At 32.6% G+C, this 16400-nt stretch overlaps 2 protein-coding genes and 1 non-coding gene across 7 annotated transcripts; 1 reads left to right on the forward strand and 2 right to left on the reverse strand.

The window, feature by feature from the left end:
- The first annotated feature begins 3906 nt into the window (after positions 1 to 3906).
- LOC131629604 (protein phosphatase 2C 50-like) lies at positions 3907 to 6852 on the forward strand. 5 transcript variants are annotated; one of them, XM_058900411.1, is made up of 5 exons: positions 3907 to 4053; positions 4545 to 5481; positions 5560 to 5916; positions 6010 to 6115; positions 6331 to 6852. In XM_058900411.1, exons 2-5 carry the CDS (start codon positions 4684 to 4686, stop codon positions 6672 to 6674), a joined length of 1605 nt encoding a protein of 534 aa, XP_058756394.1. In that variant the 5' UTR covers positions 3907 to 4053; positions 4545 to 4683; the 3' UTR covers positions 6675 to 6852. The 5 variants fall into 5 exon arrangements, with proteins under 5 accessions (XP_058756394.1, XP_058756392.1, XP_058756402.1 ...); XM_058900409.1 differs by having other exon boundaries at positions 3909 to 4053; positions 4507 to 5481; XM_058900419.1 differs by having other exon boundaries at positions 3914 to 4053; positions 4741 to 5481.
- Positions 6853 to 7008: 156 nt separating this feature from the next.
- On the reverse strand, positions 7009 to 11750 carry LOC131629640 (mitogen-activated protein kinase kinase 2-like). Its single transcript, XM_058900428.1, has 9 exons — positions 11448 to 11750; positions 11234 to 11318; positions 10026 to 10160; positions 9011 to 9235; positions 8722 to 8904; positions 8395 to 8624; positions 7948 to 7993; positions 7772 to 7867; positions 7009 to 7341 (listed from the first exon to the last, which is right to left on the reverse strand). The coding sequence occupies exons 1-8, from the start codon at positions 11522 to 11524 to the stop codon at positions 7778 to 7780; spliced, it is 1071 nt and encodes a 356-aa protein (XP_058756411.1). The 5' UTR covers positions 11525 to 11750; the 3' UTR covers positions 7009 to 7341; positions 7772 to 7777.
- A 4577-nt stretch (positions 11751 to 16327) lies between these two features.
- TRNAE-CUC (transfer RNA glutamic acid (anticodon CUC)) lies at positions 16328 to 16400 on the reverse strand. Its single transcript has one exon. It is a non-coding gene; the product is annotated as a tRNA-Glu (tRNA).

Genomic DNA, 16400 nt, shown 5'->3' on the forward strand with positions numbered 1-16400 from the left:
TGAAACACATATAACATACTTAAAACACACCGAATCACGATGAACAACTCATCTCAACACCACATCACCGAATAAGTATGTACATGTTTTCAACATCATTCAAATAGTCATGCATCCATCACAATCATAAATAAAAAATCACAACCAATTCATCATCACATCAAACACATTGTCACACCTATCTCATATGCACACAATGTTCAATTCTCATCAAGTAATTAACTCGAGTTTTTAAAGAAAAAAAGTCGGCTAATACCAATATTCATCATTCATCATATAAAACATTTAATTACTTGCACAACGCCCAAAACGGCACTAAGAAATGATACACGGATCAAAAGATACGTTATTTTGAAGTTTGGAAAAATTCACACACAGCAAGGTTCGCTCAGCGGAGCAAGGCAGAAGCGAAATCCTTCAGACCTCCGCTCAGCGGACCTCAAGCGACGTCAAACAGGAGCGAACTACGTTGGGACCTCCGCTCAGCGGACCCCCCTCCGCTCAGCGGACCTGCGATTTCAGCAAACCCCAAATCTGCGACAGACCCTGCGTTTTCACTCCCTTTTCACCCAAAAACGAATCCAGACATCACATACAGGCATATAATCATCATACATTCAATTATACACCATAAAACATCATCCAAACTCATTATTAACCAATTAGTTCACACAATTATCATCAATTCAATCCAATTATAACACCATAACCTAACAATCCCAATATCTAATTGAACCAAACCATACATCAATCTACCTATCATCTAAGATCACATAAGAGATACTAAAAGGAAGAGTCCCCCCTTACCTCGATGAATCTCTTGAATGATCTCCTTCTGGTTTCACGTTCTTGCCTCTTTCTCTTCTCTTGCTCTTTTCACGTGTTCTTCCTTTCTCCCCAAAATGGTTCCTTTTTCTTATTTTATGAAAAATAAAATAAAAATAATATATCACAACTTAGTAAAAGGCCTAACTAATTAGCACCCCTCTTTTACTAACATCACACCATAAGCCCAATAGCCTTTATTCCATTATTTTCCGATTAAATACTAAATTCCAATTATTTAATTTAAATCTTAATTAAATTAATAAACTGAAATCATGGGGTGTTACAGCCCGACCAAGGTCACGACAAATATCTAGCATTTGGAAGTTTCGTCAGCACTTAAGTAGTTCGGTCGATCATTGACGAGCTGCACGTGCTCGTTTAGATCTTCATTCCATGATACTCACCTAGCTTTGGCGGTTTCTATATAGATTTTGGTATTTTGTTGTCTAAAATCCTGATGCACACTGGATATTTCTGTTGAACCTTCACTGGCTGGTTTTCCGCTCGATCCAGAGGAGGAGCGTGGCTGCCTCGATCTTCATCACGACTTTGGGGGAAGACTTTGATGTTTCCTGAAATTGTGCTTATTTCTTAATTTTGGAGTTTCGTCTTTCTTCGTCGCAGTCATCTTAGAGAGGATGGAATGAGTTCTCCTTGATACGGCCTCCTGAACATTGTTTCCTCATGGTGGAGCATTGTGAAGGCTTTCTTCGAGCCTCAACAATGTTTCTCTTGTTGCTTGCAAATTCTACTGCCAAACGATGTTGTACATGTTGTTCATCAGCTCGTTAGCTCCTTCTTATCCAAGGTTTGCTCGTATTAGTTAGAAACCACGTAAGACTTTAGGTTGCATAATTGGAGGTGGAATTTGAGATCCAACTATATGAGAAGTACAAACTAGATTATGATGCAGCAGAACCTCCACTTTTGGATTCACAATGTTTTGTTAAGGAGGTGAAGGTAAAGGTGGTAGATTTATCGTTGCTTGACCTACGACAGTAGCGACAACTTCTCAAGCAGCAACAAAGCGAGTAGCTTTGGATCCATCAGTCACATGGAAGCATATGGATTAAAGATCTTGAAATTTAAGAAATCGAAATTGAAACGGTGCTTGATTGGATCGTACACGACAAATCTTTGAGTTCGATTATAATAAAGTGAGGATCGAAAGTAATGGCAAATATGAGCTTTTGGCTCAAAATGAGATCTGACCTGCAAGCTTAACACTTCGACGCTCAAGTCAGTCTGTGAAAAAGATGAGTAAATTGAAATTGAGGAAATAACAAACTTGCTATTTTTTATCGGATACACTTGTAATTTAGATGCTTTTTTATCATAAAAAAAAAACTCGTATGTTGAGAAGAATCTAGTTTTTTTTTTATAGTGAATATCTAATAATAAAAATCAAATAGATATCAAAATATTTATAATAAAGTTGTATTTATAAAGTTAATATGAATGGACTAATTTGTATTTAGCTATAAAAATTGATAACTTCTTTACCGTGCTTAGTCAATTTTTTACTATTAAAAGATTGAAAGTATTGGGTACCACGTGTTGATCTTTTTGTTTTCCGACCAATGAGTAAAAGAAAACATATGCTGTCATGCATCTTAATATAAAAGATATATACTACCAACGTTGTACTGTATTGTATTAGTATTTATGTTTTCTGAAATACGTACGTATAGAAGAAGACATATACATACATACATACAACGGTTAGAGAAAGAAACGGAAATAAATATAATATGGTCGGTTGGTCAGCACGTATGATGGAGAACACGTGGAGGGAGACAAAGAGAAGGTGTTTCTTTCAATCAAGGTCTCGTGTTGTGTTCTCTCTCATGGTTTTTCTTTTTTTCTTTTTTTTTTTGTAATTTTAAAATATGAATTACTTTTAATTTAAATATAATTATGAAAAAATACAGTGGATTAGAAGAAAAAAAGAGATAGAAAGGATTCTGATATTGTACGTCAACTGTCACGGCTTTGTGTTTCGTAAGTGTGTCTGAATGAGTTGAATTCATGATCAGTTCATGCATCTTTCTGTGTAACAAATCTTCTCTTCCATTTCATATTTCTCTTTTCGGTTGCTTTAGTACATCTCCCTTGTATCATCTCGATTCGAGTGCCTGTCCACGTGCCCTCCTCGTACTCGCCTTTTTATATTTTCTTTTTTTCGGTTGGACCATCAATCAAATAAATAATATACATTTTGTTGATTTTAATATTTATTTTTTATTTAAGGAAAAAAATATTAAGGATGACAAAACGAATCTATTGTAGAATATAACTGAATAAATGAGATGATAATAAATTTATGAGTTTAAAGGTAGTGCACTGACAGTGTAAACAAACTTTACACATACATCCAATCAAAATGCTTACACTTGCCATGTCATATTAATTTTTTTTAATTAAATTTATGCTTTAATTGGATACATGGTTGTGATTGGTTGACAGTGTAAAAATATTTTACAACTGTCAGTGCATATCCCTTTTTCTCTAAATTTATTTTATGTTCAAATTTTAATATTAGATATGCAGGTAATTATAATTTTTTTTTTAAAAAGTGTTTATTGTGATAATTTTTAATTTTAAATATTAGTTTATGCATTTGCGGACAAATAATATTACATTTATAAAAAAAAATTAAGAGAAGAAATAGCACATTTACAAAAGATACTAAAGTCCATAATGGATGAGAGAGAGTAAGATTAGAATGACTTACACGTCTTAATCTTCTACCGTTAGTTTATTTTATTTTTTAAAAAAAGTTCCTTAAGAAACGATAAAACTAAAAAAAAGAAAAGCCTACGTGTCAAATTCTCACATAATCCTTACGTGTTGTGACAATTTTTTATTATTATTATAAATTCAATATTAGAAAATTTTAATATAAATTCAAATTAAATAACAAAAAATAGCTTAATACTAGAACATAATTGGATACACATGTGCATGTTGATTAAATCCTAAAAAAATAAATTAAAAATTGTCAAAAATACATAAACAAAGTCATCTGTTGCACATTAATTTATTTTTTTTCAAAAGCTAAATTTTCCTTTAATAATTATTTTTTTGCCAAAAATAACTCATTCATAGTTAAGAATAAATAAGAAGCCAAAGTTCATTTATAGTTTCTTTTTGTTGAGGTTTCTGTTCCTCCTTGATTCATTCACCTGCACTGATTTCATATTTTCAAGACAATAATCAACTCAGGTTAGTAATATTGATTTTGCATCTTTCACTTTTAATAGAGATTAATTATAATAATCTCACTATAATTACAGAACAAATCTTGACATAGAAGGAACAATTTGAAATCATTACCATTATTGTTGACATGAAAGGAACAAACAATTAGGTCAAGTCATGGAATGAAAATTTCATGGCCGGTGTGACTTGTCTCAGATCTAGGGAACCATTTTTTTCCTTTTTTTTTTCTGTTGTTATTATTGTTTTTTTCAATTTTCAATTTTCAATGTCACCAATTTCTATGTATATGAGTTTTTTTTTATAATTGTTTCTTGAATAATCAATTGCATGATTCATAAACAATATGTGAATTCAGAAAGGATCTATAAGATTTCTTTTTCAAATTTTGGATTTTGATGTTATTTTGATGTTCAAAGCTGAAAAATTGACTTTTGTTTCAGTTTTTGACTTTTCTAGGAGGTTGATTTCTAAAGCCTTTAAATTTCTTGCCGTAGGAGAATTCTTGATGTTTTGATTCTGATTGTAACTGAATATCATAGAAAAAAAAAGCTTAAGTGAAAAGGGAGAAAAAAGTGATTTTAAAGGTTAGGAGCTTATAGGGTAATTGGGAATTAGGTTATTGCTAAAAAGGCAATGGAGGAAATATCTTCGAGTGTTGCAGTACCGTTTACGCTTGGAAATTTGATTCAGAAAGATGCTGCGGTTACGACTCGTATGGAGATAACCGGGTTAAAGCTTATGGCGAATACTGCGGCGGCTTTGATGTTAAATCCTGGAGCTGGAAATGAAAACCGTGCTGATGTTGGTCTTCAACATCAGATTATGGTATCTGCGGAGGTAAAGGAGAATCAAGTTGGGGCAGCTGTTGTTTCGGAAATGGTGATTGAATGCGAGAGTAATTGGGTTTTGAGTGAAAGGGGTAAACAGACAAATAAGGAAGATGAAATAATGTTAGCTGTGGATTTTCAGTGTTCGCGTAATTTGGGCTCTCGATCTGGGGCCGATTCGCCATTAATTGTGACGGTTGGTGATGATATTCATGGTAAGTTTAGTAGTATAAATGAGGTGCTTCCGGGGCTAAAGCCAGAGCAGGACACGGTTTCTATTGCAATGGATGTTGAGAGTGAAAATCGTTGTGCATCAGAAGAGGCTGATCCAAAACTATCTGCTATGATTCTTGATCAGTTCCCTGAGGAGAACAAAACATTGAGAACAAGCAACCGGAATGGGTTAGAATTGAGTAATGGTCCTCTTTGGGGTTCCTCGTCAATCTGTGGAAATAGACCGGAGATGGAAGATGCTGTTGCTGTTAAACCTCAACTTTTTCAAGTCCCTCCGCGGATGCTTATGGATGATGAACGTGTAAATGAAAACTCAAAATACTCACCAGCCCATTTTTTCAGTGTCTATGATGGACATGGGGGCTTTCAGGTATGCGTCTAAATCAAATCATACAATTTGTTTATTGAATACTTTATTTATCTCTCTGAGATTGTGTTGTTTTCATAGGTTGCTAATTACTGCCGGGAACGTCTTCATTCAGCGTTGATTGAGGAGATTGAAGCTCGACAATCGAGATTGGCCGGAACAAATGAGAGAAATGATTGGCGGGGAGATTGGAAGAAAGTATTCTTCGACTGTTTTCAGAAAGTAGATGACGAGGTTGGAGGAATTGGTGCAGGTAGTAGCGGAAATAACGGCGAGGGATCTGAGTCTAACATTGAACCTATTGCTCCTGAGACTGCTGGTTCCACTGCAGTGGTTGCCATTTTAAGTCAAACCCACATAATAATTGCAAACTGCGGGGATTCAAGAGCTGTCTTGTATCGCGGAAAAGAAGCTGTGGCGTTGTCTGCTGACCACAAAGTAAGGACTTCCTTCCCTGTTTTGAAATATTTTTTATGAATTTATGTCTGAAGATGAAGTTGTCTAATGTAAGAAACTTTTTCACATTTGCAGCCGAATCGGGAGGATGAGAGAGCAAGAATAGAAGCTGCAGGAGGAAGAGTCATTCATTGGAAAGGATACCGAGTTCTTGGTGTCTTGGCGATGTCAAGGTCCATAGGTACGTGCTTGCATGTTATTCTATTCTGTTTGGTGTGAGGGGTTAAGTTTAGTTATCATATGAATCAAATGGTTTTTGCTGAAGTGGGGCACAAGGACAAACAGTAAAGCATTCTAGTTTTCTTGCTACATTAATTGTTTCAGTTAAAACTGTTATAATTTCACTCCATATCAGTAATTGTGATTAGTTATCCTAAACATTGTCTTATTCAACAGGTGATAGATACTTGAAACCATGGATAATTCCAGAGCCAGAAGTTAATATTATGCAGAGAGAGAAAAATGATGAGTGTCTAATTATAGCAAGTGATGGTTTATGGGATGTAATAACAAATGAAGAAGCCTGTGAAGTTGCAAGGAAGAGAATCCTTCTTTGGCACAAGAAATTTGGCGACAACGGAACAACAGTATATGACAAAGGAGAAGGAGGAGTTGATCTTGCATCTCAGTCTGCTGCAGAGTATCTGTCTAAACTCGCCCTCCACAGAGGAAGCGGCGATAACATCTCTGTAATTGTGATAGATTTAAAGGCTGTGAGAAAATTGAAGAGAAAGACATAACATGTTCTTTTTTTTATCATGTTGAAATATCTTCAGTTATGCTATTGATTTTCCGTTTGTATTTCAGAATCATTAGAACTTTTTAGTCCCTCACTTTTTCAACAGGGCTAAGTAAGTTATGTATGCTATATAATTCAAAGTGTACAAGGTTGGTTACTGAATGAGACCTTTCCAAGCATCACAGAAGTTTTATGTAAAAATTTAAGAGCATAAAATATTCATTCAAAAAGGAAAAATAAATCAGGCAATTGACATTATTTAACCAAATAATAAGCATCAAATATAACTTTAGAGCCTTTTGGGCATAAATTTTCATGATCATTTGGAAACAACCTGAAAAAACTTGCAACTCTAATATAAATTATAAATTTGTACAACAGATAAAGATAATATTGTCTGCATCTTAGGCAAATCCCAGGGGTAAGTTCTGTTGCAATAATAAAATTTCAAACACTTTGTTGCAAGTGGATCGATCCCTTAACTTAACACTCAATATTCATTATAATTCTTCACCAAGTTCCAATCATGACAAATTCTTGAACCTTGCATCTGAGTTTATCACATATTATTGAACTCAATCACTAAACATAATATAGTATCTTTGATATAATGCTAGGAGCTGGTTTATCTGACTCATCCGCAAAGCCGCTCACATGCACGAAATAGTCTACAATGACAAATAAAAAAAAAAATCATAAATTATCCATACACAAAACACAAAAAGCATCATAAATTCTCCACACACAAAGCACATAAAGAATCACAAGTAGAAAGACATATGATGATATAACATATAAAGTACTTGAAATACTTTTTGCAAAGAGTGCATACTTTTTTGTCTATAACTCAGAAAGAAATTGCATTCAAGACTTAGAGCCTACTAAGAAGCCTAGGACAAGTTTTCTTTACAAAGGACGATATTAGTTGAAAAACATGAGCTCCAAAACATATTCATTTAGAATTCTTATGACAGGTTGATGCATTATATTTATTTATATTTTGACCTATGTTTAAGAATACCCGATAAATCAGTAAATAAAGAACATAGGAATATTCTCCTGCTTAAATTTAAAACAAAGTCCAAGAATGGAACCTACCATCTCTTACAAGGTTGCGAGTGGAGATCCTGCTTTGGAGAAGTAAGCTGAGAGATCTACATGCTGATCATCATACATGCTGATAAAAGGAAGTTCCTGGAGTTTCAATCAGATATATAGCATCAGAAAGACTATTTTACATGGCATATATATACACAGATAAAATTTTCACATACCAAAAGTTCCTGAGCCGACAGTCTATTCCTCGGATCTTTCTGTAGACTAAACAAAGAGACAATTGAAAGATCAGAACAAGACTCATGAAACGCACACAGTGACATAGAGTTCATAAAAAAATAACCAGCTGAATTACGATGAAAGGTGCCTACTTTTGAGAAATGTTTATCCAGATATGGAGACTGGTCTATGAAATTAGGAAACATATCTTGAAAATTAAAATGTTAATGAAAATAAGGTAAGCAAATGCTTTAAATTTTCATTATTATTGTCTCCATAGATATCTACGAAATTAAGGCTCCTCAAACATATAAACAAATATCTGCATAACACTTTAGAAACTGATAGCTTTATTTAAAAGTGTAGTACGTGCATATGTGTGTTCATTCTTTGGGTGAGTTAGAACTCCTGCTAGCACATTACTAGTTAGCAAACAAAACAATTACCATGCAGAGATAAATGAGCAAAATTCTGGAGAAAATTGTTCAGATGGAGCACTAGGAGGAGGCTTGTCGACAATAGTTTCAATAAGCTCAAATATACTTTCCCATCTTTCACTTTGATCTGGTGGCATATATGGAAACCGCCCCATAGCACACTCAAGCAATATTAGTCCCAAACTCCATATATCACTTTTGTAGTTGTAGCCACCCTGGCCTCCATTGATTCTCTCTGGCTGTAAAATTGACATGGTGGATTTTATTTTCCATGAAACGGTGTTTAATTTTCTTGTAGTAAAATAATATGCATACATGATTTCATATTTTACTTACAGACATATAGTTGTACGTGCCAATGAAAGTATTTGCTTGACCAGATGTACTTTCCATAATTGCACTAACACCAAAATCAGTAATCTTTACTTCGCCAGTATGGTTTATCAACAAATTAGAAGGCTTCAAGTCTCTGTGGATAATATGTCTTTCATGGTGAAGATATGCCAAACCCTTTAGAACCTATATCATTACAAAAAGAAAAAAAAAAGGGATTAGCTCCTGTTTAGGTTCAGTAAAGATAATTTAGAGCGGGAAGACTGAAGAACAACAATGTATTACTCCTCACCTGCTTACATATGGCAGAAAGACGAGGCTCTGGAATTGTTTTAACTTTCTTCAGAAGATCAGCCAAGGAACCTCCATCCATGTACTCTAAGATGATTGATATGACACCATTATCATAGAATGATTGGTAGCAGACAACAACATAAGGACATTGTGCTGCTTGATTAATTTTCAGCTCTTTAGCTATCTGCTTGCGCACGGACTCTTCAATATTCATTTGAATTGTCTGTAATTGTGAAGAACGGATACATAAGGGATTAAAGAACAAGGTGGAATGGAAATACAAGAATAGCATTAACATTGTTATATATCAGATAAAACGAAAGTAATTAGTTCATAAGTTCAAATAGCTACTATTAGGAAAATCATAATATAGAAGCATTGGCCTTTCAAGTTCGAAAACAAGAATACTAGATTGCAAAACTAGCAGGCATGAAGAGAAACAACTGAAATCGACTAAAAGGAAAAAGGGGGTAGCCAAAAAAGAAATTTCTAATATTGAGCTGTGGAGAATTGATAACCTTAGCTCAAATGTTGTCTGAATTCACATCATAACTTATATTTGTCTCATTCAAAGATTGATTAAAATATATCAGATTCTAGGGAAGAAACCTGTGTCTCGATTATTAATTTAAACTAAATACAATTCAAAGGTCCAAAGTTGGGTGAACAAAAAGATGATGTTCTGACATGATTGAAAATAAACCTCCTATAACAAAATAAGAATCAATTGAATACTCAGAGGAAATAGATAACTCTTAATGAAATTGTGTCATTTAACACTGAGTGAAAAACCAACATTTTCTGAAACAAACGGATAGTATGCGCTTTAGTGACAAAAACCATATAAACAAGACAAGTTCTAGATTGTCCTTGCTCAATTTAACGGGTGTAAAAGAAGAGCAAAATTAGGAATGATATTTTTTTTGGACAGACAAATATTGGTGGTTAGTTAGAGAAGAAAAGAAACGTGAGAAAAGAAAATGCAAATTCACAGCAAGGTATGATAAGTATACCTTTAATGCGAAAAACTGATTGGTCCATTTGTGTTGCACCAATTGCACCACCCCTCCATTTCCCTTCCCAACAACTTTCACTATGTCGATGTCCGCCAAACTTAACTGGTTGTCTGTTGCCTTGATTGGTGGTGGCTGAAAACATATAGCATATGGTTAACCCATACATAAGATTTAGTCAGGATTCAGCCATCACATGTAATGTAACCAAAAAAAATAAATAAAGCAGGAAAAATGACCAAATTCCGTTGCCTAATTATAACGATAAACACAATGGTTGGGGTTATCCGATTTTTTTAACCGAGTCACTAATAAAAGTGTGAATATGAATCAATTATGGGTCCTCATTAACATGCCAAGAATCTACTATCAATTTATTTAGCTTTCTAAAATATATGACCAAACAAAAGCATCAAAGACAAGTATGCATTGAAATAAAGCAGTAATGAAGTACTTTCAAATGATTCTAGCAAATCTCACACAAGATTATGGTGGAAACAAAGGGTTCATTACTTGGACGCAACTGTTACAATATGTCCGGATTGATGGTAGAGGATGAAATGTAATGTAATGAAATAAAGGATACCATCTAGTATTTTTTTTTTTAAATTTGACTAGACTATTTCATTCTATTCCACTTCATTCCATCCCATTTTACTAATCCAAACATACCCCTTGGCAGTTTCCCTGAGTTCCAGCCAAAGAAAACATAAAAAAGAGCCATGGATGCTATGAAACACGGACACCAGACACGACAACGACACTAACACGTCAACACCGGTAATAATTTGAAGGAAAAAAATGAATAAACTAAACATAATCATACGAACACTGACATGGACACACCTTTTTTCTGAGGTGTCGGTGCTACATAAAGTGTGTGTGTGTGCGCGCGCGCGCGTGATGTGAGGAAGTGAGGAATCCAACATTATCTAAGAATATTAGGCTCTCAACCCCAACAAAAAACCCTAAAAAAAATACCTTTTCCCTTTAGATTTTACCCAAATCACAAGTAGGAACAAAAAAAAAAAATCCACCCATTCAGGTAATAAAAACCTCAAAATAAGACAGCTACATAAAACTCAGAAAACCCTTTTTACAAGAAAATCTAATTCATCAGATCCAAAAGATGAAAAGCAAAGAAAACAACTGAATTAAAAAACTTCAAAGCGAATAATGCAGAGAAAAGAATTGATAAAGTTAGTTACAGCTTCAACTTCAGACTGAGAGACAATCCGAACTCCATCTCTGTTAACAAGCAGATCTCCATCCTTAAACGTTCCACTCTCAGTCCTACAAAACAAAACCACATATCAAACTTTCAAATTTCTGAAAACCCTAACTCAATCAATCACATTCACAAATCCACAATTTCACAAACATAATCTATACACACAGAAAGAAAGAAAAAAAAAAACTCACAGAAACTTAGCAAAAGCAACTTGATCAGTTGCAGGAACAGAGAGTTTAAGACCAAGACCTAAATTTCCTCTGTTCATGATGATAATTGATTGAATTAGGGCACAAAAACTTCACACTGATAAATTGAAACTCTCTTAATCTAATCAAAACATAGCATAAGTATAATGATAGTTTTTGATTGAAGATTAGTGAAAATTAAAATTCTAAGATTGTGATTAGTTAGAAAAGAGAGAAGACGCCATTGAAGAAGATTTTTCAGACTTTGCTGTCTATTTTAGAGTTCTGATAATTCTTCATCTCTAAAAAGATTTATAAATTAGTTTTAGTTATTTGTTTCTATTCATTAAAAAATATAGTTATTAGTATATTTTTGGAAAGAAAATGAAAAAGTTTTGTATGTATGGGAAAGAAAAATGAAAGTTGACCGGTTGTATTTTTTGTATATAGAAAATAATGTATTTTATCCAAAAACAAGATATTTCCATATGAATTGAAAAGTATTATATGGATTTGGAATGTCAAAATATGAATTTCATATTTGAATTTGGATATTTAAAAAAATATTCAACTGAACAAGATTAACATTGCTGGTTGAGTCATATAAATATAAATTACTTTAGCTAAATAAGTTTTTTTTATAATTATTTTTTTAGTAATATATATTTTATTAGAAATAAATATGTTTCTAGATCAAAAATACCGTGTCTAAAAAATTAGAGTTATCTATAATGCAACAAAGAGAGATAAAAATCAAAACAACCCAAAAGAATGAGGATGAGAAATTTATCAAATAACTTTTTTTGTAAGTCTTAAAATCAAAAGAATCTCGAAAGAATATTGAGATATCTTAACATATAAGATAATGAGCTTAAAGACAATAGATTAAAATAGAGTGAAGAAAGAATGTTTCTTTTCAATTGATTTATATGAGTGATTACAAACATGTGTTACATTATTTATATATAAAAGATCGTTATATTAAGTTACTAACTAACTTCTAGTTAGTAACCATCAATAGAGTTAGTGTGAAACTAGTAGTAATCACATGTGAAATCCGTAGTAACCAAATGCAAAGTTAGTTATACTTGCATAACCACCTTATAACTAATTTATAACTTCTAAAACTGAATTACATATCTAATATTCTTTCTAATTCATATTTTTTAAGTTCCTCATTCTCATTAATCCTTTGAGGCCTTCAAATCTGACTTGTTTCAAGGATTTTATTAGAATGTCAGCCAACTGCAATTCAATCTTGCAATACTCAATTTTTAATCTGTCTTTACCAACTTGATTCCTTTGAAATAATATATCTCCTCTGTGTGTTTGCTCATACCATGATTCATTGAATGATTTGCTAAATCAATTACTTACTTACTAGCAACTTAATATACACGTAGTTACTTGCATTCAGTTATTCAAGTATCATCTCTAACCACAATGATTGGCATATATTATAAGAGGCTGCAATATACTCAGCCTCACATAAAGATAGAGTTACAGTCCCTTGTTTTTTTGAACTTCATGAAATTGGTGTTGCCCCAATCATGAACAAATAACATGTTATGCTTTTTGTATCATCTTGATCACCTCTCCAATCCGAGTCAGAATGACCACAAACTTTGGCCTTCATTTTTTGTACTTTGTTGATGTCAAATGAGTATTCCAGTTTTTTTTACCTCTAATGTATCTTAGAATTCTCTTTGCTGCAAGTAGTGACATAGTCAAAGTTACTTGATATTTACGGTATTGTTAGATAGATTTAGGTCTGATATTTACTTGGGTGTCGAAGCTTAATACTTATGTGTTTTTGAGTTGCACGAAACATCGTCTCCAAGACGACACGGTTGTTCTCTCAGCTCTGTTTTAGAAATAGCCTAGGTTGTGAGCGATACGTGAAGGTATTGACGAGTGATTTGGGTTGAGTGCAACTGATCAATAGGTTTAAGTAGTTGATAGGTGGATATAACGCGAACCTATCGGATTTTCTCGAATTTGAGGAATGAATTCTTTTTAGGTTCATGTCTTTTAATTCTCGTATTTACTTTAAACCATTCAAACCCAAACTCAAGAACGCGAGACTTGTCGAACGACAATTCGATAATCACTAATCCCTATGAAGATGATATGATAAAACTAAATAAATACTTATTTTTTGTTGTCAATTTACTGCTTTGACAAAGTGGCACCATTGTCGGGGATTGGTGTTTTATTGTTTCGCATCGCGATAGTTTCGTTGTTTTTTAGTTTTGCACATAATGTTTGTAATGTCTATAATGTGTAAATAGAAACTTGTTTATATTAATACTTGTGTATGTTTACTAAATTTGTGAATTTTTACATGTTTTTGATTACTTGTGAATATTGGTATCTGTTTTTTTCTCTTCACGTTTGCTAAGGTGTTGGGTTAGGTTTCGCCGTCAGTGAGAACTAACCGTGTAAAGAGACAACTTGAAGGATGTGTATAAATCACAGGCGTTGAGCTAACAACGTAAATCAAGCGCTTGTTGGGAGGCACTCCAACGGTTTTGTATTGTGTATATATTGTGTTTTTGTAGTTGTGTTGGTGTTAGTGGTGTATGCATGAAAAATCATATATGTTATGGTTTTCTGCATTTTTCTGCAGCCGCTAAGCGCGTTATGCAGATTTGTGCCAATGTTGTTTTTATTCACTTGACCTTTTTTTCCCCACTTCCATCAATGTTGTTTAGATGTATTATAGGTAGTAAGGTGAAATTGACTACACAAATTTAAATCGAACAAGCTTTGAAATTCTAAATTTTCACTTTTAAATTTGTTTATCAACTTTCACCTGATCTTTTTTGTATGTTTATAATTGTGATTTAATGTGTTTTTTTTTGCTGTGGTTGTCGAATCACTATATATCCTTGTGTGTTTTCTTCCTTCCATATCTCTATTTCATTTTCATTGTTTAGCATATAAAAGTTAAATCATAGCATAATTCGTATGTCATTTAGGTTAAGATCATGCTTGTAGTGGTTTATCGTATAAGCATAGGTATGTGTTGCATCAAATCTATTGAAGCATGCTTGAGTTGATTATGTTAAACTGCATATCTAAGTTGAGATATTGAATTGATTGTTCAAGCAAATTGATTCAAGTTATTGTTTGATCATTCTCATAGTGACAACATTGAAATATTTTGGTTAAGATTCATGGTGATGAGATCCTATGCTTCCATTTATTGTTGTTTTGGTTTCCGCCTTCTAAACTCTATTTTTTGTATTGAGAGTTTTCAAATTGTTTTAAAGAGAATATGTCTACTAAACCCCCCTTCTAGCCAATAAGAAGATCATGGTAATCATAGGAATTCAATATTGATTCTCACAAACGGCGTCAATGTTCTCTTTGAGAACGAAATGATGATCAGAGAGATAAAATTGGTTGTTGCGTTGTGGTAGAGTTGGATTTTAATGTGGTGGACGAGGCTAATCTACAAGATTAACATTCGAACGCTCAAATTAGTGAGAAAAATAAATAGTGAAATTTCAAATGAAGTGAAAATTATACCGCGTTTAACCTATTTTTTTATAGGAGAGTTTGTTGACAACTGAAATATGAAAATGAGCGTGGAATGCGGATAGTTGCAAGATAGATTTATCGGTGTAGAATGAGTTCTCAAATAGTGTACTGTGAGACCGTTTAACAATATACTTTCGTTTTTGTCGTGTTTCACATTCTTCTAATACTAGCTTTCGCGTTCTATTAGGCCTTAGCGACTGACCCAAATCAATAACGTACAACTTAACCATATCAATATTAAATTGAGTTCCAAATTTTAGACAATTTAACTAAATTTTTTAACATGCATTTTTTATATTGAAATACTTCTAGTATATCATAGGTTTTTTCTTAAGTAATTAAAATTAAAAAAAATATATATATCAAGGAAGCCACTGGCCCATATAAAACACGTGGTTAGAAAAACTTTGGAAACACTTTCGCAAATGCGAAACCAGCTAATTTACCCTTTCAATCATTATCATTGCTGCTACTTGGAAATTGCCTTTCCAAACTTGCAAGACTAGACCATAAACAAACAAGCACTAAAGTCCAACAAATATATATATATATATATATATATATATATATATATATATATATATATATATATATATATATATATATATATATATATATATATATATATATATATATATATATATATATATATATATATATATATATATATATATATATATATATATATAGGTACATTACAGATAAAACTCGAAGAGTTGATATTTCAAATTCGAATTTAATTCAATAATAATAGTTTTTGTGTTGGATTAATTCATATAAAATTTTATTCTGACTTTAAATGTATCTAATATCAAATTAAAAAAAAAACAATGAATTATAATTTTAAATTATCTAAAAGAATCAACTTTAATTATTATATTTTTAAATTACAAACAATATACATTTTTTACACAGGAATTGTACTGTGTTAGAATTAAACTTATTAGTAATTGTGTGAACACTACTAGCATATTTAGGATAAGTTACGATACTGACATGAGTGACATTTACATATATGATATGTATGAATTATGATAGTGATTTTGAAGAAAATAAAAATGTTAATTATAATGTTCACACATGATCCATGTGAATTGTGAAGTGAAAGCAAAGGTGAGTCAAGTCTCAACAACATGTGTACTAATAGTACAGACTTTTCTTCAACTAAACTGATTGATTGCGAGTTGGCATAAAATAAAATTTATCTTTTATGTTAATTTCCAAAGAGTGGCTAAAACAAAACAAAACTTCTAAGAGAAAAAGAAATAATATAAAAACCAGTTTTCTTATGATGTTATCAAGTAAATTCATTCTGGAATTTAAATGTGTGGAAAAAATTCCGTTGCCGGGACTTGAACCCGGGTCTTTCGGGTGAGAGCCGAATATCCTGACCAACTAGACTACAACGGA

The sequence above is a fragment of the Vicia villosa genome, linkage group LG1 (assembly GCF_029867415.1).
Source record: "Vicia villosa cultivar HV-30 ecotype Madison, WI linkage group LG1, Vvil1.0, whole genome shotgun sequence".
In the NCBI taxonomy this organism is placed as follows: domain Eukaryota; kingdom Viridiplantae; phylum Streptophyta; class Magnoliopsida; order Fabales; family Fabaceae; genus Vicia; species Vicia villosa.

Bases quoted from the DNA above. Each gene is read 5' to 3' on its own strand.
- LOC131629604 (XM_058900411.1), top strand. From the start codon at position 4,684: ATGGAGGAAATATCTTCGAGTGTTGCAGTACCGTTTACGCTTGGAAAT. The intron at 5,482-5,559 runs GTATGCGTCTAA...TTGTTTTCATAG, and splicing joins ATGGACATGGGGGCTTTCAG to GTTGCTAATTACTGCCGGGA. The intron at 6,116-6,330 runs GTACGTGCTTGC...CTTATTCAACAG, and splicing joins GGCGATGTCAAGGTCCATAG to GTGATAGATACTTGAAACCA.
- LOC131629640 (XM_058900428.1), bottom strand. From the start codon at position 11,524: ATGAACAGAGGAAATTTAGGTCTTGGTCTTAAACTCTCTGTTCCTGCA. The intron at 10,161-11,233 runs GTAACTAACTTT...ATATGTTTTCAG, and splicing joins CTCAGTCTGAAGTTGAAGCT to CCACCACCAATCAAGGCAAC. The intron at 9,236-10,025 runs GTATACTTATCA...TCACAATTACAG, and splicing joins ATCAGTTTTTCGCATTAAAG to ACAATTCAAATGAATATTGA.